The sequence below is a fragment of the Schistocerca piceifrons genome, chromosome X (genome assembly GCF_021461385.2).
Source record: "Schistocerca piceifrons isolate TAMUIC-IGC-003096 chromosome X, iqSchPice1.1, whole genome shotgun sequence".
In the NCBI taxonomy this organism is placed as follows: Eukaryota; Metazoa; Arthropoda; class Insecta; order Orthoptera; family Acrididae; genus Schistocerca; species Schistocerca piceifrons.
The window spans coordinates 114,775,463-114,795,251 of record NC_060149.1 but is presented as its reverse complement, the minus strand read 5'-3'; the positions used below and the strand labels follow the sequence as shown (position 1 = coordinate 114,795,251).

At 42.6% G+C, this 19,789-nt stretch overlaps 2 protein-coding genes across 2 annotated transcripts in view; both read right to left on the bottom strand.

Moving 5' to 3' along the window:
• The window catches only part of LOC124722132 (protein tipE), a 71,720-nt gene extending 68,317 nt beyond the window's left edge, over positions 1-3,403 (bottom strand). The window contains exon 1 of the mRNA XM_047247336.1: positions 2,986-3,403. Within this exon, the coding sequence (XP_047103292.1) occupies positions 2,986-3,396 (411 nt within the window). The 5' untranslated portion in view covers positions 3,397-3,403. The remainder of the gene's footprint in view (positions 1-2,985) is intronic.
• A 740-nt stretch (positions 3,404-4,143) lies between these two features.
• The window catches only part of LOC124722131, a 218,935-nt gene continuing 203,289 nt past the window's right edge, over positions 4,144-19,789 (bottom strand). The window contains exon 2 of the mRNA XM_047247335.1: positions 4,144-4,258. The gene's annotated coding sequence lies outside the window, so the exon portion shown is untranslated. The remainder of the gene's footprint in view (positions 4,259-19,789) is intronic.

The following is a 19,789-nucleotide window of genomic DNA, read 5'->3' as shown; positions in this document are numbered from 1 at the left end:
CACTGTGCCAAATTATAACTAAATCTGAGGGGGGTGCGATGGGGAGGTTCCCTTGTCAGAGCCATTTGAACAACCTAACATAACCATATTTCTAACAAAGGAAAGTAGTCTATTATGAACTCACTTTCCAACTGGATGCGTCCTCTGGTGATTCTTTAATAACCCAATCACTAAATCCAAAGCTAAAACCGCTAAATATGAAACTGCCTGGCAGATTAAAACTGTGTGCCGGACCGAGACTCGAACTCGGGACCTTTGCCTTTCGCAGGCAAGTGCTCTACCAACTGAGCTACCCAAGCACGACTCACGGCCCGTCCTCACAGCTTTACTTCTGTCAGTATCTCGTCTCCTACCTTCCAAACTTTACAGAAGCTCTCCTGCGAACCTTGCAGAACTAGCACTCCTGAAAGAAAGGATATTGCGGAGACATGGCTTAGCCACAGCCTGGGGGATGTTTCCAGAATGAGATTTTCACTCTGCAGCGAAGTGTGCGCTGATATGAAAATTCCTGGCAGATTAAAACTGTGTGCCGCATCGAGACTCGAACTCGGGACCTTTGCCTTTCGCGGGCAAGTGCTCTACCAGGTCCCGAGTTCGAGTGTCGATTCGGCACACAGTTTTAATTTGCCAGGAAGTTTCATATCAGAGCACACTCCGCTGAAGAGTGAAAATCTCATTCTGGGAACATCCCCCAGGCTGTGGCTAAGGCATGTCTTCGCAATATCCTTTCTTTCAGGAGTGCTAGTTCTGCAAGGTTCGCAGGAGAGCTTCTGTAAAGTTTGGAAGGTAGGAGACGAGATACTGGCAGAAGTAAGGCTGTGAGGAGGGGCCGTGAGTCGTGCTTGGGTAGCTCAGTTGGTAGAGCACTTGCCCGCGAAAGGCAAAGGTCCCGAGTTCGAGTATCGGTTCGGCACACAGTTTTAATCTGCCAGGAAGTTTCATATCAGCGGACAGTTCGCTGCAGAGTGAAAATCTCATTCTGACCGCTAAATATGTTTAAAATAACAAATTATAGGTGTACATAAACCACAGCTCACCGATCGACAGGGCCAGACCGAAATTCAAAACCTCTCGGCACAATTGTCGTAGAATCGGTGGGACGACCGTTCGTTAACACGTCCCAGAAGCTTACTGAATAGGATATTTCGATAAAGTACCGAGAATGACGTAACTACTGAGCCTAACCTACTACACCGATCGGTATGAACGATACAGAATAGGGCCTCAGGTCCGGCTCAAATTTTCATTTATCACAAACATCTGAAAACAATACCGAAGTGCGAATCAATTTCGTTGTGTTTAATTTCACCAACGAGCTTCGCTTAGCGCGCAGTTCACGCGCTGCGGCCCGTTGCGCTGTTACGTGCAACCTAGTGTCGTCACGTAAACTACACTACTGGCCATTACAATTGCTACACCAAAAAGAAATGCAGATGATAAATGGGTATTCATTGGACAAATATATATTATACTAGAACTGACATGTGATTACATTTTCACGCAATTTGGGTGCATAAATTCTGAGAAATCAGTACCCAGAACAACCACCTCTGGCCGCAATAACGGCTTTGATACGCCTGGGCATTGGCTCAAACAGAGCTTGGATGGCGTGTACAGGTACAGCTGTCTATGCAGCTTCAACACGATACCACAGTTCATCAAGAGTAGTGATTGGCGTATTGTGACGAGCCAGTTGCTCGGCCACAATTGACCAGACGTTTTCAATTGGTGAGAAATCTTGAGAATGTGCTGGCCAGGGCAGAAGTCGAACATTTTCTGTATCCAGAAAGGCCCGTACAGGACCTGAAACATGCGGTCGTGCATTATCCTGCTGAAATGTGGGGGTTTCGCAGGGATGGAATGAGGGGTAGAGCCACGGATCGTAACACATCTGAAATGTAACGCCCACTGTTCAAAGTGCCGTCAGTGCGAACAAGAGGTGACCGAGACGTGTAACCAATGGCACCCCATACCATCACGCCGGGTGATAAGCCAGTATGGCGATGACGAATACACGCTTCCAATGTGCGTTCACCGCGATGTCGCCAAACACGGATGCGACCATCATGATGCTGTAAACAGAACCAGGATTCATCCGAAAAAATGACGTTTTGCCATTCGTGCACCCAGTTTCGTCTTTGAGTACACCATCGCAGGCGCTCCTTTCTGTGATGCAGCGTCAAAGGTAACCGCAGCCATGGCCTCCGAGCTGATAGTCCGTGCAGCTGCAAAAACGTCGTCGAACTGTTCGTGCATCCGCAGCTCGTGGTCGTGCGGTAGCTTTCTCGCTTCCCGCGCCCGGGTACCCGAGTTCGATTCCCGGCGGGGTCAGGGATTTTCTCTGCCTCGTGATGACTGGGTGTTGTGTGATGTCCTTAGGTTAGTTAGGTTTAAGTAGTTCTACGTTCTAGGGGACTGATGACCATCGATGTTGAGTCCCATAGTGCTCAGAGCCATTTGAACCATTTGAACTGTCCGTGCAGATGGTTGTTGTCTTGCAAACGGCCCCATCTGTTGACTCAGGGATCGAGACGTGGCTGCACGATCCGTTACAGCCATGCGGATAAGATGCTTGTCATCTCGACTGCTAGTGATACGAGGCCGTCGGGATCCAGCAGGGCGTTCCGTATTGCCCTGCTGAACCCACCGATTCCATATCGGCCGACCTTGTGTGAATGCTCTGAAAAACTAATCATTTGGATATCACAGCATCTGCTTCCTGTCGGCTAAATTTCGCGTCTGTAGAACGTCATCTTCGCGGTGTAGCAATTTTAATGGCCAGTAGTGTAGGCACGCACTCGTTTAGTTACTAAACCATTCGACTTAATTACTAACCTCGTGTGAACCAGCTTTTGCCCTCCCCGTACCACTAAATAAGCGACGTTCATTTTTGTCTTTCGTTGCTTTCGTCTTTTTTATTGTGGCCGTTGCGCAGAAGGCGGGAAAGAGCGTGGCCGTTGCGCAGAAGGCGGGAAAGAGCGTTACCTTGGGTGGGTATCCGCAGCCCTCTGCGTTCACGAAGAAGCGCGTGTTGACCACGTCCCAGTCGGCGGGCGGGTCTGCGCCGGCAGCGAACGCGCGGCGGCTGTAGTTGACGAGGATCTGGTGGCAGCGCGGCGCCGCGGACGTGCAGCCCTCGCGGCAGGAGGCCCACGAGCAGTTGTGCAGCCCCTCGGCGTACACGTGCTCCGTCGTGGCGCACGTCACCGGCTCCGGGTCGTAGTCCGCCACGATGGTCGACACCGCCGGGTCGACGACGAACGGGATCAGGAAGAGGAAAACGAAGACCGAGACGACGGCGACCGTGCCCAGGCACAGCGACGTGTAGAACTTGGCCTTCTCCACCAGAGACGACTCGTGCGCCTCGTCTCTCGACACCCTGCTGAGGGAACCCATGGCAGAGAGTGACTCCGGCACAGCTCACTCCCAGAGCAAATTAGTTTATGTTTCTTACTCTCCCTCTCACACCAGCTACCTCAGTAACTTACGGGCGAGAACGGTAATCCTACGGCCAAAGTTTAACGAGGAAGCTGCGCTATCTTATAAAGATACACTTTAAATTTGGCAGGTTGTGTAAGAGTTACTGCAGCTGAGCAACGATATTGCAAACAGTCTACAATTCTATACTTTTCTTCCTGGGAAGAAGGATAGGAACACTTCTAGATATCTACAAATAAATTTATCAAATGACGAACAGCTTCAGTTTCTACAACAATAACAACAACGTAATAAGCTCTTCTCTTTCAAACCCGAAGAGTATTAACTATCTTACGTTCAGTGCTATAAGTGTTATATTTGTTATGCAACTGTTTAAAAACTCGTTAGCAGTCTGGAAACGTGAACGAATATTTCACTTTGTATCACTTTTGCAGTCACAATTCGAATATTTTGAGCAAAGGTGCAGATAATGTATTGCTCAAGATTTAATACTCTATAATCTCAATACGTAAATCCTTTAATTAGTCTGAAACTTCTTGTAAAGACATCTAAAAAATTATCGTCTCGAAGAACACTACTCTCGAAGATAATTCAAGATGGAAATAATTGTCCGTGGCAGCGTGTTGGGCTGTCACAAGTGATTCAGCATCCCGCGTCCCCCTCCTCGGTGTACATGCAACAAGGGAGCAAGCAGCGGCAGCGAGTGACGTGGACGTGGTGTGTCCTAAGCGGAGTGCGTCGCTGTGGCGGCCAGCTCAGTTCTCTTGCAACGGGAACATATGCTGGTGGTGAGCGGGGCTCTCGTCTAGGAGGGGGATGCCTGCAACACACAACACGTAACCTCTTAAACTTCGTTAACTGCTCCATAAACGTCACACATGCCAATAGAACAAACATAGGGAACACACAGTAATATATATAAGCTTAGCGCCAGCTGCTTCGCTCGCATTGACCTTATAGTCCGCGCAGGAATTTTTTTGTTTCCTTTTAATCGAATTTTTATGTTGTTCACAAATTGCAACATCTAAAATTTGCACGCTAATTAAGGCCATAGAAGCATCGTCTCTTACGAATTCACTTCTGAACAAAGATCGATTCTGCCAGCTAGAGACCTTTGTTAATACTGCCATTTGAGTTCACGTTGTGAAATGTCCACAGAAACTTTCATCCGGTGACATGTATTTATTTAGAAGTCAAATACAAATTTTCATACAAATGTTTTAATGTATCGAAATGTTTTCATAAAAAATTTCATTCCCTATTCTACCCCGTTGGGAGTTGAATTTCCAAAAAACACTGAAACACGTATTTCTTTATCAGGTTGCCCTCCACGGGGTGGGTGCACGCAACGACTGTGGTTAAATTGGGTTAGATACAGCAGCAATCAGTCGTAGAATTAGGTTGCTTTAATATGACATTTATAGTTATAACGCAGATCAGATTTCGACCTGTTTCAGGTCATTATCACTGCTAAAATACAAGAGTATATATTACAATGTGATTTACAAAAGTTATAAGTCCATCACATCGTTGTCTTTTAATGTTAACATTACATACCAGTGCGGAATTGTAGCAGTAGCCAACATATAATTTTACGACAGTAATGGTTGAACTGTGTAAGCATTCACTTGAGTACGAACAACTGCTACAATTCCGCACTGGTATGTAATGTTAACATTAAAAGACAACGATGTGATGGACTTATAACTTTTGTAAATCACATTGTAATATATACTCTTGTATTTGTTTTAGCATTGATAATGACCTGACACAGGTCGAAATCTGATCTGCGTTGTGACTGTAAATGTCATATTAAAGCAACTTAATTCTACGACTGATTGCTGCTCTATCTAACCCAACGTATTTCTTTGTTTTTTATTTCTATCTAAGAAGTGAAATATCAATTTTCGTAGACGGAGCTTTAAAAATGCTTTACTAGTACTTTAATAGTGATGTGTTTTCAAAAAACAAAATTCTCCAGCTATTTCACCCCCATAGGGTCTAAATTAACAAAAATGCTGAAACAGTTATTTCATTCTTTCTGACCGAGAAATCAAATAGCAATTTTCGTACCTCTAGCTACAAAGTTATCCTAATAGCGACATATTTTAAAAAATTCCTATTTCACTCTCTTATGGGTGGAATTTCAAAAAATCCCTTCTTAAACGACGCCTAGGCTATAAGATCAGCACCCCTGCAAATTTCAAGTTTCTATTCTTAGCGGTTTGGGCTGGGCAATAATGAGTCGGTTAGTGAGCCAGTCAGTCGGGACAGTGCGGGTGATCTGAAACAGTCTGACACGCTTGTCAGCGTGTTGCAGGGTGGTATGTGCTGAGAAACAATTATTAAGGAAAAAATTCTGTCTGCTGCGCCGTTTTCGAGTTCATTAACATTGAAGTTAGTCAATCAGGTCGTTGCGCGCAATTTCAAATGACCCACCACAGACAGTGTTACAAAACATGTTTTTCGTTTGGTTTCCTAAAACCAAAAAAAATTGCGATACGAGAATTGGACATGGCACGTTAGTGAGGATCGGACCAGAACTGAAGGATGAGCAGTCTCGTGCGTTGTCATCAACGCTGTGAGAGCAACTGACAATAACTGTATTTGGCGGGACGCCTGAATTTCCGCATGGCTAACTTTAATACAAGTTAACTCGGAAGCGGTCCAATGTATCGAGCGTTTCATTGGCATTTATTTCTCAGCACACCCATCCTGCAACGGCCATACAAGCTTTTCAGATAGTTTCTGACCACCCTTATATAACTGTACTACTAGAAAGTTGCACAGGTCACACCAACACAAAAGGAAATAGGGATAATCCGATTAACTACAGATCCATATCACTGACGTTGTTTTGCAGTAAGAGCTTGGAACATATACTGTGTTGGAACATTATAAATTACCTCGAAGGTTACGGTCTATTGACACACAGTCAACACGTATTCAGAAAATATCATTCTTACGAAACACAACTAGCTCTTTATTCACACGAAGTAATGAGTGATATCGACAAGTGACCTTAAATTAACTATATATTTCTACGTTTCCAGAAGGATTGTAGCCGGCCGTTGCGGCCGAGCGGTTCTAGGCGCTACAGTCCGGAACCGCACTGCTGCTACGGTCGCAGGCTCGGACCCTGCCTCGGGCATGGATGTGTGTGATGTCCTTAGGTTAGTTAGGTTTAAGTAATTCTAAGTCTAGGGGACTGATGACCTCAGATGTTAAGTCCCATAGTGCTCAGAGCCATTTGAACCATTTTGAACCAGAAGGCTTTTGACACCGTTCCTGACAAGAGACTTCTAATCAAATGGCGTGCCTATGAAGAATTGCTTCAGTAGTTCAACTGGATCCATGATTTCCTCTCAGAAAGGTTACAGTATGTAGTAATCGACAGAAAATCATCGAGTAAAACAGAAGTGAGATACGCATTCCCCAGGGGAGATTTTTAGGTCTTCTATTGTTCCTAATCTACATGAACGATTTAGGAAATAATCTGAGGAGCCTCTTAGATTGTTCGCAGACGATTCTGTCATTTACCGTCTAGTAAAGTCATCAAAAGATAAAAGCCAATTGCAAAATGACTTCGACACGATATCTGAATGGTGCAAAAAGTGACAATTGTCTCTCAATAAAGAAAACTGTGAGGTCACTCACACGAGTACCAAAAAAAGCGATATCCGTTAAATTTTGATTACACAATAAATCATACAAATGTGAAGGCTGTGATTTCGACTTAATACGTTGGAATTACAGTTAGGAACAACTTAAATGGGAACAGTCACATAGATAATGTTGTGGGGAAGCCAAACCAAGGACTACGTTTTATTGAAAGAACACACAGAAGATGTAACAGTTCTACTTAATAGACTGCCTACACTACCCTTATCTGTCCTCTGCTAGAGTATTGCTGTGCTATAACGGTTGCTTACCAGAGACGATTGATAGAGAACGTGGAAAAATTGTGTCACGAAATTGTGACCCTGGATAGCTCATGCCAGAAGGAACCAAAATTACTAATGTTGTGTAGGTCGACAACGCACAACTTTTAAACTACGGAAAATTGGCGCCACGCGCTCCGATTGGCCGTGGGATTGCTCTTTGCCGAATGCTCTGGACAGCGGATGACGGCGAATGCTTTGCCTGCTGGAGATCGCGATGTATCCAAGGCGAGGGACGTTTCTATGTGTGAACCGACAGCCATAGCGCTGCCCGTCAACCAACGAACGGCAACAGGGCAATCCCACGGACAATCGGAGCGCGTGGCGCCAAGTTTCCGTAGTTAAAAAATGGTGAGTTGTCGACTTACACAACATTAGCAATTTTGGTTCGTACTGGCATCAACTATCCAGGGTTAAAATTTCGTGATAAAATTTTTCTCCACTCTGTATAAAGACAAGTCGCTGTTTAACATTTTTCCGAAAATTTCGAAAATTGCTTGACTGATTTACTTCAAATTTTTACACGATTCGATAATAAATTTGCGGATGGACAGAGATTACATGTCTTTTAAACATACATAAGTATGTATATATTACGCAATGGCGCAGGGTTATTATAAAAAATCAGGAGAAGTTCTTGACCGATTTATTTCAGATTTTTGCACGTTACTCTAATAAACATTAGTATAGATACAGGTTACAAATTTTCTAAATATATGTGGTGTATAAATATATATTTAAAATCTACACTACTATATAAAGACAAGTCGATGTTTAATGTTGGTACCAAAAATCTCGTAAAGTTTTCGACCGATTTACTTCAAATTTTTTCACAACGCTCTAATAAGAAACGGACGCAGGCTACATATTTTTAAAATAAATGTGATATATAAATATATATATTTAAAATATATACTACTATATAAAGAAAGGTCGATGTTTAACGATGTTAGCAAAAAATCTCGAAAAGTTCTTGAACGATTTTCTTCAAATTTTTAAACGATACTCTAACAAACGCCCGGACAGACATAGTCTACACACACACACACACACACACACACACACACACACACACACATTATATCTGATGTTCATGTGTATGTACTACATCTTCTTCTAAATCATTGAACCGATTTCAACCAAACTTGGTACGCATATCATTTACCGGACGGAAAAAATCACAGTTGCGGTATGAAGACCCACCTATCAAAGGGGTCTGGATGGGGGTGAAAAAGCAGCATAGCCCATGATGCGCGAGAATACCCATACTTTAGTTATCCAGTATTTCGGAATGAAAGCACTTGAAGACTTGCAATAAACTTTACACATAATTTCAAACCTTTTAGAAACTTTTTCTCGATGACTACTCCCACAAAATGATCAAAAGAAAAAATTGTCGCTTGCTATATTTCTGCCGTTAATGCAGTAAAACAGCCACATGAAACATGACATTTTAATTTAATATTCCTTTACTGCTAACTGTATTCGTGAGAAAACTTGCAGACAAAATTGACATATACCACTGAATGCAGCAGACAAATTATATTATTGTACTAATCTAAGTACAGGAGGCACAGTGTAATAAACACTGAATGTATGAAAAACTACCGCATTATTCATGACGTAAACTTATTACTTCGTTACTACTAACCCTATTCACAACGCTTTTCGCAGACAGTACCCGCACTTTCCGCTGAATGTACCTAAAAAATATAACATTGTACGACATATAGCTCAGAAAATATGACGTCAAATACTGAGATGGAGAAAAATCTGACGCATCAACATGACATTTTAACTTATTACTTCTTTGATACTAAATCTATTCGCAACACATGTCGTAGACAGTGTTTACATATTCCACTGAATGTGCCTACGTAAGTATATGATTGTACGATACATAGTTCAGGAGATATGATGTGAAATACTGAGATGTGTGGAAACTGCCACATCATCCAATATGTTTTAATTTATTATTTCTTTGTTATTAGCGCTATTCACAACATATTTCGCAGAGAGCATCCACATATGCCTCTGAATGTAATCTGGAAAAAAGTCATTTTACGACACATAGTCAGGAGTATGATATCAAAACACTGAGATGAATGGGAAACTGCTGTATTATGCATGAAGTTTTATTACTTCGTTACTCCTAACTCTATTTACAACACATTTTGCAGACGGTAGGCACATAAAGAGGGGTGTACTTGCAAAATTATATCATTGTGCAGCACATAGTTCAGGAGAATCGACGATATACACATTAAGCTGTGTGAAAATGAAACTACAGGGCGAAATTCGCTAGACATGGAGGTGAAATGTGTGCACAAACGCGCATGAAATTTGTTAAATGTGTATAAAATATATTGGACATGTACGTATGTGAGCAAAGCCACGGGTAAAAAACTCATCCTTAAACCCCTGCAACGATTTCAGCCAAATATGGTAGAAATACTACTTACAGTCTGGAAAGAAATACTGTAGAGGTAAGAACGACGAGCCTCCTATTGGTGTCAATGAGATAACGTCACGAGATGGCTCTGAGCACTATGGGACTTAACATCTGTGGTCATCAGTCCCCTAGAACTTAGAACTACTTAAACCTAACTAACCTAAGGACATCACACACATCCATGCCGGAGGCAGGATTCGAACCTGCGACCGTAGCAGTCGCGCGGTTCCGGACTGAGCGCCTAGAACCGCTAGACCACCGCGGCCGGCCGTCACGAGATAAGGGAGGACGAGGAGATGAATAGACAGTGAGGGAGAAGGGGGTGGCGGTACAGACAGGAAGATGGGGAGATGTACAGAGAAAGGAAAGAGGAGGAGATGAACAGAGACAAAGGAAGAAAGAGACAGGCAGAGAGATGGGGGAGGAGCAGATGAACAGACAGAGGGGGAGGGGGAAATGGGCTAAGAAAGAGAAGAGGAGGAGATGGATAGAGAAAGGAGAGAAGACATGGACACAGAAAGGCAAGAGGAGGAGACGAACACGGAGAGAGAGAGGAGGAGATGGACAGAGAGAGAGAGAGAGAGAGAGAGAGAGAGAGAGAGAGAGATAGAGAGAGAGAGAGAGATAGATAGATAGAGAGAGAGAGAGAGAGAGAGAGAGAGAGAGAGAGGGAGGAGGAGATGCACAGAGGGAGGGGGAGCAGTAGATTGAGAAAGAGAGGGACAGAGGAGTTGGGATGAGAGGAAGCAGGAGAAGAAAGAGAGAAGAGGAAGAAGCTGATGGCAGAGGGGAGAGGAGCAGATTGACAGCGAGAGGAGGAGGAGGAGGAGGAGGAGGAGGAGGAGATAGACAGGGACAGAGGCAGGAGGAGACGGATAGGAAGTGGGGATGGGGTGGAGGGGACAGACAGAGAAAGGGGGTGAAGGAGATGGACAGAAAGAGGAACGGGTCGTGGTGATGGACAGGGACAGGAGGAACCGATAGTGACAGGAAGGAGGAGAACTGGATAAAGAGAAAGGGGATGGGTAGAGGGAGGGGAGAGAGGAGTAGGTAGACAGGGACATTGGGAAGGAGGAAATGGACACAGAGAGGAGGGAGGAGAAGGAGATGGATTAATAGAAGATTGGAATAAATACGTACCCAGGCAATGCCGGGTTTCTCAGCTAGTATATATATATATATATATATATATATATATATATATAAATCTCGAAAAGTTCTTGACAGATTTACTTCAAATTTTTACACAATACTCTAACAAGCATTCAGACAGACAAAAGCTATATATTTTTTTTAACAACAATGTACAGATTTTCTGTTATAACTGACGGCAAGAAAGAATATGCCGTGCTGTGAAAATGTGCGGTTTCGTTTTCTTTTTCACAGTCAGTTTTAACTACGATAGGAGGGCATTTAAACCATTATAAAAGTTATTTGTGCTATATATTTCCTTTGTCCTTATATGCAATTTTAAACTAAACTTTTATGCGCAACTATGTGCTGTTTAGGTGTTCCTCGCGAGCAGTTTTAATAGAAAACAGAAAAGTTGTATTTGTGGCTTTTGGGCCTGTAATTAGAATACTATTATGGAATCTGAATCGTTCGAAACTTCAAAATCATACGGGTTTGCAGGTTAAAATTATGCGAAATACTGTCACTGAAGTTACTATCCTCGTAGATCCAGCAGCAGCAGGAGAGATCTGTCATACTCTGTATACCAAATGATCCCAACCGATTTACACATTTATTTTATGCAACTTCACTTCCCAATCAACTTCTTATTGGCAATAAGAATAAATAAGAGACAAGATAGGCGAGAGAGGTGAAAAGGAAATGGATAGAAGGGAGAGGGTGGGAGAGAAATAGACACAGAGTGGGGAAGGAGGATGTGGACAGAGAGTGGAGAGAAGATGAGGTGAAGACAGACAGGGGGCATGAGAGGGTGGACAGAGAAATGGGAGAAGGTGATGGACAAAGGGACAGGATGGAGGAGGAGATAAACAAAGAGAGAGGGGATAGAGAGAGCGAGAGCAGGTGAGAAGGGGGTCAGGATGTATATTCAATTCCCACACATATTTAGCAATTGTGAAGCATTGCCAGGTTTGCTTGTGTATATAGTGAGGGTTACAAAACCATACCGACAAACTTCAAGGGGTTGTATTGGTGTCGTGATGAATAAAGTGAGGATAGGAATCTGTGTGGCTAAACGTAATCCAAAAACGCTACAAAGCGTCGAAGCTATAGGAGCCGGCACCTGTTACTAGGCTGCTTCTTTGGAAGGGAATGTGACTTTGTACGCTGACAGATCATAGGCAGAGCGTCTCGAAAAAGTTGTTTGTTATTCAGTAACCGCTACTGCTTTCCACGATCGCTAATAGAGAAGATGGAGCTAATTGCTATGTACACAGGCCTTGCCTCATGTCAACGTAACGCTCTGTTGCCTCGTTGGATGACGGTTTCGGACATAGGTCTCCATCACGGTTTGCTTTTCTCCTGCATTCCGAAAAGCACTGGACGTTTTAGAGGGTTCTAGAGAAAAAAGACGTTCCGCCTATGGTCCGTCAGTGTATAAAGTCACATTTGCTGCCGAAGGGGTGGCCTAATAGCAGGCTTAAGCGCCTATAACGTTGACGCTCCGTAGCGTCGTTGGATGTAGTTCCCAGACACGGGTTTCTATCCTCAATTTGTTCCTCACGACACCCTCTACAATCCTTCGAAGTTTGTCGGTATTGGTGTGTAACAACCTGTCTATAACTGTGTATAAAACTGAAGGCCACACAGGTGAAAGAAACAGAAGACGACTGGGAACGATTTAAAATCTCAGAAGAATAAACTAAGGACAGAAAGCAAATCACAAACAAATTAACAAATAAGAAAACTTTACAAATCTCAAGGAAAGAAACAACAGGAAAAAAGTGGACAGAGGAAAGGAAGAAAAAACAGCAAATTAATGAAGACGTTTTGCAAAACATGTTATCTTACTGACCTGTCTACCCCAAAGTTGGTACTTATTTTTATGGCAAAAGTATTCGAACCTAAACGTTTTGGCTGGCGTACTATATGGTTATTCAAATTAAAATTTACATCAGTATGTCTACCTAGGAGCTTACAACTGTTTATTATTTCCTTTTCGTATACTAGGATAATAGGGAGTGGTATACTATTAACAGTACAAAATTGGGTGAGCTGTATTCATTCGAAGTTTAAATCTAGCCTATTTGTGCAGAACCAGGTCCGTAACTTGCTCAAAAACTTCAATTACTGTTTTCGCTGTTGATGCTTTTTGATCGCTTTCACAACAATGCTTGTAATCATTTGCAAACAGGACTGATTCTGCTTCCTGATTGAAACAAAATTGTAGGTAATTAACACAAAGTAAGAGCAATGGTGGGCCAATGATCGAACCCTGTGGTAATCTCACTGTAATTCTCCACATGCAGATGATGTGGGCATCCCCCTTTATATTACTTAAACAGCCTAGGTTAATTTTCAGCACTCTGTTTATTAAATAAGAACTAAACCAGGCATGTGCTGAACTACGTATTCCATAATAAGTTAACTCCTGTAATAGAATATTATGACCTACACGCAATCCAATGTCTTCGATAAGCACAGAAAACCCCAGAAATTTTATCATTTAAAATTTTTATCATGTGCTCAATAAATGTATAAATAGCTGATTCAGTAGAATGGTCCTTTTAAAATCCAAACTGTGCTTAGCTAAGTATCCCATTACTATACCGGCGGGTGGCAACCGTAAAGTAAATTGTCTCCTAAAAATTTTTAGATAATGATGTAAGAAGTTACATTGGGCGGTAATTTCTAACATTCGTAGTGTCACCCTTCTTACAGAGAGGGCTAACAATGGGATATTTCAGTTTCTCTGGGAAAACACCCTGAGTTAATGAGACATTAAATGAGTGATTGAGAACACTGGATAAATGGCTACACCAACATTGTGAGGAATATGAAGGCACCCAGCAACAGAGGGAACAATATAGCAGTTTTGGCTGAATCCTACGTCAATACGCTCACGATGCAGTATGCGGCGATTTCACATTGAAGGGCTGGGAAGATCAGTTGGAAGGAATGGACAGTGTCTTGGAAAGTGGTTCAAGACCAATATTTTCAAAATCAAAATGAGAGTAGTGGATTGAAACCTAATTCAACCAGGTGTTACTCCGTCAATTAGATTAGGGAATGAGTCACTAAAAGTACTATTGAGGTTTGCTATTTACGCTGCAAAATAAATTACGACTGTCAAAGTAGAGAGGATACAAAATGTGAACTGGTAATAGCAAAGAAAGCGCTTCTGAAAAAAAGAAATATTTTAAAATATGATGTTCTTGGCATAACAACTTAACAGTTACAAATGAAAATAACAATATTGTGTATGGCTTATAGTATTTACTTATTTCCGTAATCGATTTTCGACTTACAAGGCTATCGTAGTCAAAGAGGATACAATAATGATGAAAAACACTGATAAATATGTTATACACAGAAAGTGAGTTACAAACACAGAGTAAATGCCGTCTTTGACAGTGCAGTGGTGATGTGTTACAAAATGATGCAATCAATGAAACTGCCTTTCGTGACTGTTATCGAGACTCATGGATGTCTTACATGCTGTTAGCGGGAGTGTAGCGGCTATTTTGTCTCTTGTACTTGTAAACTTAAAATAAATTCACAGATAATATCAGGTAGTATCCTTAACCAAATAACTCGATCCATCTGTCTATTGGACCTCGAATCGCTTGCCCAGTGAACGTACTCCGCACAGAAATGCTGCCAATCTTTTGCGACTTTTCAGATCACAACAGTCATTTGCAGCTCTGTCTACATGACTACTTTGCAGTTCATACCTAATTGCCTGGCAGAGGGTTATTCGAACCACCTTCAGACTATTTCTCTACTGGTCCACTCTCTAACAGCGTGTGGGAAAAATGAACACTTAAATGTTTCTGTACGCGCTCTGATTTTTTTTTTAATTTTATTACGATGATCATTTCTCCCAATGTATGTTGGCGACTATAAAATATTATTACATCCAGAGCAGAAAGCTGGCGATTGAAATTTCATGAAAAGATCTCGCCTCAAGGAAAAACGCCTTTGTTTTAAAGATTGGCATCACAATTCGCTTATCACATCCGTGACACCCCCCCCCCCCCCCCTGTCTGCGATAACACAGAACGAGTTGCCCTTTTTTTTGAACTTTTTCCACGTTCTCTATCAATCGTCTCTGGTAAGCAACCGTTATAGCACAGCAATACTCTAGCAGAGGACAGATAGGGGTAGTGTAGGCAGTCTATTAAGTAGAACTGTTGCATCTTCTGTGTGTTCTTTCAATAAAACGTAGTCCTTGGTTTGGCTTCCCCACAACATTATCTATGTGACTGTTCCCATTTAAGTTGTTCCTAACTGTAATTCCAACGTATTAAGTCGAAATCACAGCCTTCACATTTGTATGATTTATTGTGTAATCAAAATTTAACGGATATCGCTTTTTTTGGTACTCGTGTGAGTGACCTCACAGTTTTCTTTATTGAGAGACAATTGTCACTTTTTGCACCATTCAGATATCGTGTCGAAGTCATTTTGCAATTGGCTTTTATCTTTTGATGACTTTACTAGACGGTAAATGACAGAATCGTCTGCGAACAATCTAAGAGGCTCCTCAGATTATTTCCTAAATCGTTCATGTAGATTAGGAACAATAGAAGACCTAAAAATCTCCCCTGGGGAATGCGTATCTCACTTCTGTTTTACTCGATGATTTTCTGTCGATTACTACATACTGTAACCTTTCTGAGAGGAAATCATGGATCCAGTTGAACTACTGAAGCAATTCTTCATAGGCACGCCATTTGATTAGAAGTCTCTTGTCAGGAACGGTGTCAAAAGCCTTCTGGTTCAAAATGGTTCAAATGGCTCTGAGCACTATGGGACTTAACATCTGAGGTCATCAGTCCCCTAGACTTAGAACTACTTAAACCTAACTAACCTAAGGACATCACACACATCCATGCCCGAGGCAGGGTCCGAGCCTGCGACCGTAGCAGCAGTGCGGTTCCGGACTGTAGCGCCTAGAACCGCTCGGCCGCAACGGCCGGCTACAATCCTTCTGGAAACGTAGAAATATATAGTTAATTTAAGGTCACTTGTCGATATCACTCATTACTTCGTGTGAATAAAGAGCTAGTTGCGTTTCGTAAGAATGATATTTTCTGAATACGTGTTGACTGTGTGTCAATAGACCGTAACCTTCGAGGTAATTTATAATGTTCCAACACAGTATATGTTCCAAGCTCTTACTGCAAAACAACGTCAGTGATATGGATCTGTAGTTAATCCGATTATCCCTATTTCCTTTTGTGTTGGTGTGACCTGTGCAACTTTCTAGTCTTTTGGTACGGATCTTTCGGCGAGTAGGTGGTTGTATATGATCGCTAAGTGGGGGGCTATTGCATCAGAATACTCTGAAAGGAACCTTATTGGTATGCTATCTGTACTGGAAGACTTGCCTTTACTAAACGCATTAAGCTGCTTCGCTACATAGATATATATGCTTCTAAGTTATTCATGTTGGCAGTTGTTTTCGATTCGGATTGTGGATTATTTACTTCGTCTTCTTGGGTGAAGTCATTTTATGCATTATTTTATTCAACAGTAAATAGCGCTGATTGTTTCGGAGATAAATATTGCGCAAGCAACTCCGCTCGTTCCAGTCCTCATACGCAGGAGAAATATCTGTTAGTATCGGGAATATAAACCACGACCTCTACGTGGCAGACAGTCTAACCACTCAGCTACGGAGGCTGTCGAAGATACTCCTGTACAAAAAGAACTTTAAAAGAATTACTTCTTTTACAGTCAGTATGATTGTTATCTTTGGAGATGGGATAAAAAAACCTGCACAGAACAAAAACACATGGGGTTGATGTAATCCCAAAATTGTGGCTTTCCAAGTTCATACTTAGTCGGTCTATAACAATGGTGTCCTACGCTTACCACGCCCGAGACAAAAGTATGGACACTTGAACATCGTAGACTGGTGACGGAAATGCTGTTCATAGGGAATAGAAATCTGAATGCTGGCCTGACCGCTGTCTTTGCGTATTAGTACGTTAGTTGAGTATTAAAGAGGTTTTGTGTTAGTACATTTTCACATAATCAAACTATCACGATTTTAGTGCCCCATAAAGTTATTCTCAAGTGAGTGACATTCTTTGCTGTAGCAGAGAAAAGAAGGGAGCCAGTGGAAAAATACTGTTGTCGTAGCACAAAAGAAAGGTAGGTATGCTCCTGTTTAAATGACTGACTTAAAAATGGGGTACCAGCCTGCCTTATTCTACCTTCCTCAGCACTTTAAAAAATTTTCCCAAAACTTTTGGGATTTGAACATACTCGCTCTTGTTTATGCTGAGAGAGAAGGAGACGGTGGCATTGGGGAAAAGGCAGAAAAGTAATGAAATGAAATGTCGTGTGGCTAGGGCCTCCCGTCGGGTAGACCGTTCGCCTGGTGCAGGTCTTTCGAGTTGACGCCACTTCGGCGACCTGCGCGTCGATGGGGATAAAATGATGATGATTAGGACAACACAACACCCAGTCCCTGAGCCGAGAAAATCTCCGACCCAACCGGGAATCGAACCCGGGCCCTTAGGATTGACATTCTGTCACGCTGACCACTTTTTTTTTTTTAAGTCTCATTTTGTTCGTTTTTGTTCGTTGAATCTGATCGGAGCGGATGTCCTAAGACACCCTTTTAAGTTCGTTGTTGATCTATTAACTCAGTTTTTTTATTACAGAGGGCAGCTAACCCTCTGACCGAACACGCTGAGCTACCATGCCGGCACCACTCAGCTACCGGGGGCGGACAGAAAAGTAATAAATATATACTGGAAGATTGTAGACAGTGGTTTTGGTATAGAAGGAGCGAAGGAGACAACGTCAGTCTGGGTGAAAGAGAGAGACCCAGCAGCAGTTGAACATAATTGACAGTGACAGAACGGTTCTTGGAAAAGAGTGAGGGGAAAGTGCAAGTGGTAGAGGAATAAAGAGAGGGATAAAGTGGAGATAAGTGAGATCCAGTGACAATGAGAGAAAGAGCATATGACAATTACAACGAGGAAGAGAGATAGTGATAGTGAGAAGAGACAAAAACAGTGGGAAGGAATGAGTGAGTTGTAGCAGTAGGAGAGAACAAGAAGAAGACAGTGACAGGGAGAGGCGACAGTAATTGGAAATTGGCAATTTGTGGTAAGGTCTCATGGAGGTCATCGGTCCCTAAGCTTACACACTACTTAATCGAACTTAAACTAATTTTTGCTAAGGACGACACACACGCCCATGACCGCGGGTGGACTCGAACCTCAACGGTGGAAGCCGCCTGGACCGTGACAAGACGCCTGAGACCGCGCCCCTACATCGCGCGGCAGGAGTCAGTAGCAGTAGGACAGAACGAACGAGACTGGCTGTGAGACAGTAGACAGTGACAGAGAGAAACAAAAACTTTGCATGGGCTTCAGTACTACAATTTGGGCATCCCAGAACCCTTCTGTTGATGATGGAGACACTTGTATAGCCTTACATCGGATTTTACATGCGTACTTTATGTGTACAAGTAGTGCAACTTTGAACCTCTGTATCTCGGAAACTGATAGAGATATCAAGAAAATTTTCAAGGTTGTTCGAGATCCGGATCGATGCGCTGAGGATGACACGGTGGTTTGTAGGTATCTTTGTTCGAACTGAGTTTAGTTTTATGCGTTATGAAGAAACACCCCAAAAATTTCAGCTATTTGCTTAGATCCGAGGCCAGGTTTTGGTACGCAAAAACCATTTTTTGGGCTTTTTCTCGATAATGGATAAAATTAAACTCGATTTGGACAGGCCTTGAAGGCTTAACGATACCGACTGCCCGCCGTGTCATCCTCAGCTCACAAACGTCACCATTCTCCTGGCCGTTGTCAGTTCGCGTGACCGGAGCAGCTACTTCCCAGTCAATTGGGCTCACAAGGGCTGAGTGCACCCCGCTTGCCGAAAGCGCTAGGCAGTCTGGACGGTCACCTCTCGAAGTGCTGTCCAAGCCCGATAGGTCTTAACTTCGGTGATCTGACGGGAACCGGTGTTACCACTGCAGCAAGGCGGCTGGCCGATAACGAATTAAGATTTTGGAAACAGGAAGATGGTACTTCTAGATAAATACCTAGAGAATATATCGTCACAAATTTGAGAACTTTGCTGCTGTTTTTTATTTAGATATGTGTTGCTAAGGGCGAATAAATGGTGAATGACGCATTTTTATGGGTTTTCTCGGAAACCGCCCATAAATCAAATGGTGCCTCCATAAGCCCCTTAGGGCGCATCTTAGACAACATCTAATGCAAAAAGAATCAACGGGTTTGCTCCTTTTGCCTAAGCTGGAGGAAATGTATAATATTAAAAAAATTGACTATGTACTGTAGGATAGTTACAACAAGAAAATCCCTAGCCCAACAGTTATTCCAAACACTTGATCCTACCTTTCTGCAACCAACAGAACACAAGGTTTGAGGCCCAGAAAGATCCCGTTCTTATCATGGCAGTTTGGAACAACTGGTAGTGTATGCTGCCACAGGTGTACAAATTCGCAGAGAGAGCTACAGGACTGAAACTTCCTTGAAGATTAAAACTGTGTGTCGGAAAGGCAAAGGTCCCGAGTTCGAGTCTCAGTCCGGCATACAGTTTTAATCTGCCAGGAAGTTTCATATCAGCGCACACTCCGCTGCAGAGTAAAAATCTCATTCCAGCTACAGGACTGTTTTATAGTATTATCTGTTGTAATCTAAATAAATGGTTGATTGGTTGGTTGGTTGGAGGGGGAAGAGGGTACCAAACAGCGTGGTCATAGGATCCATTAAGGTGGCAGAAGCTAAGAGACAAACAACACGTACAATACAGTTCAGTTAATGGGAAA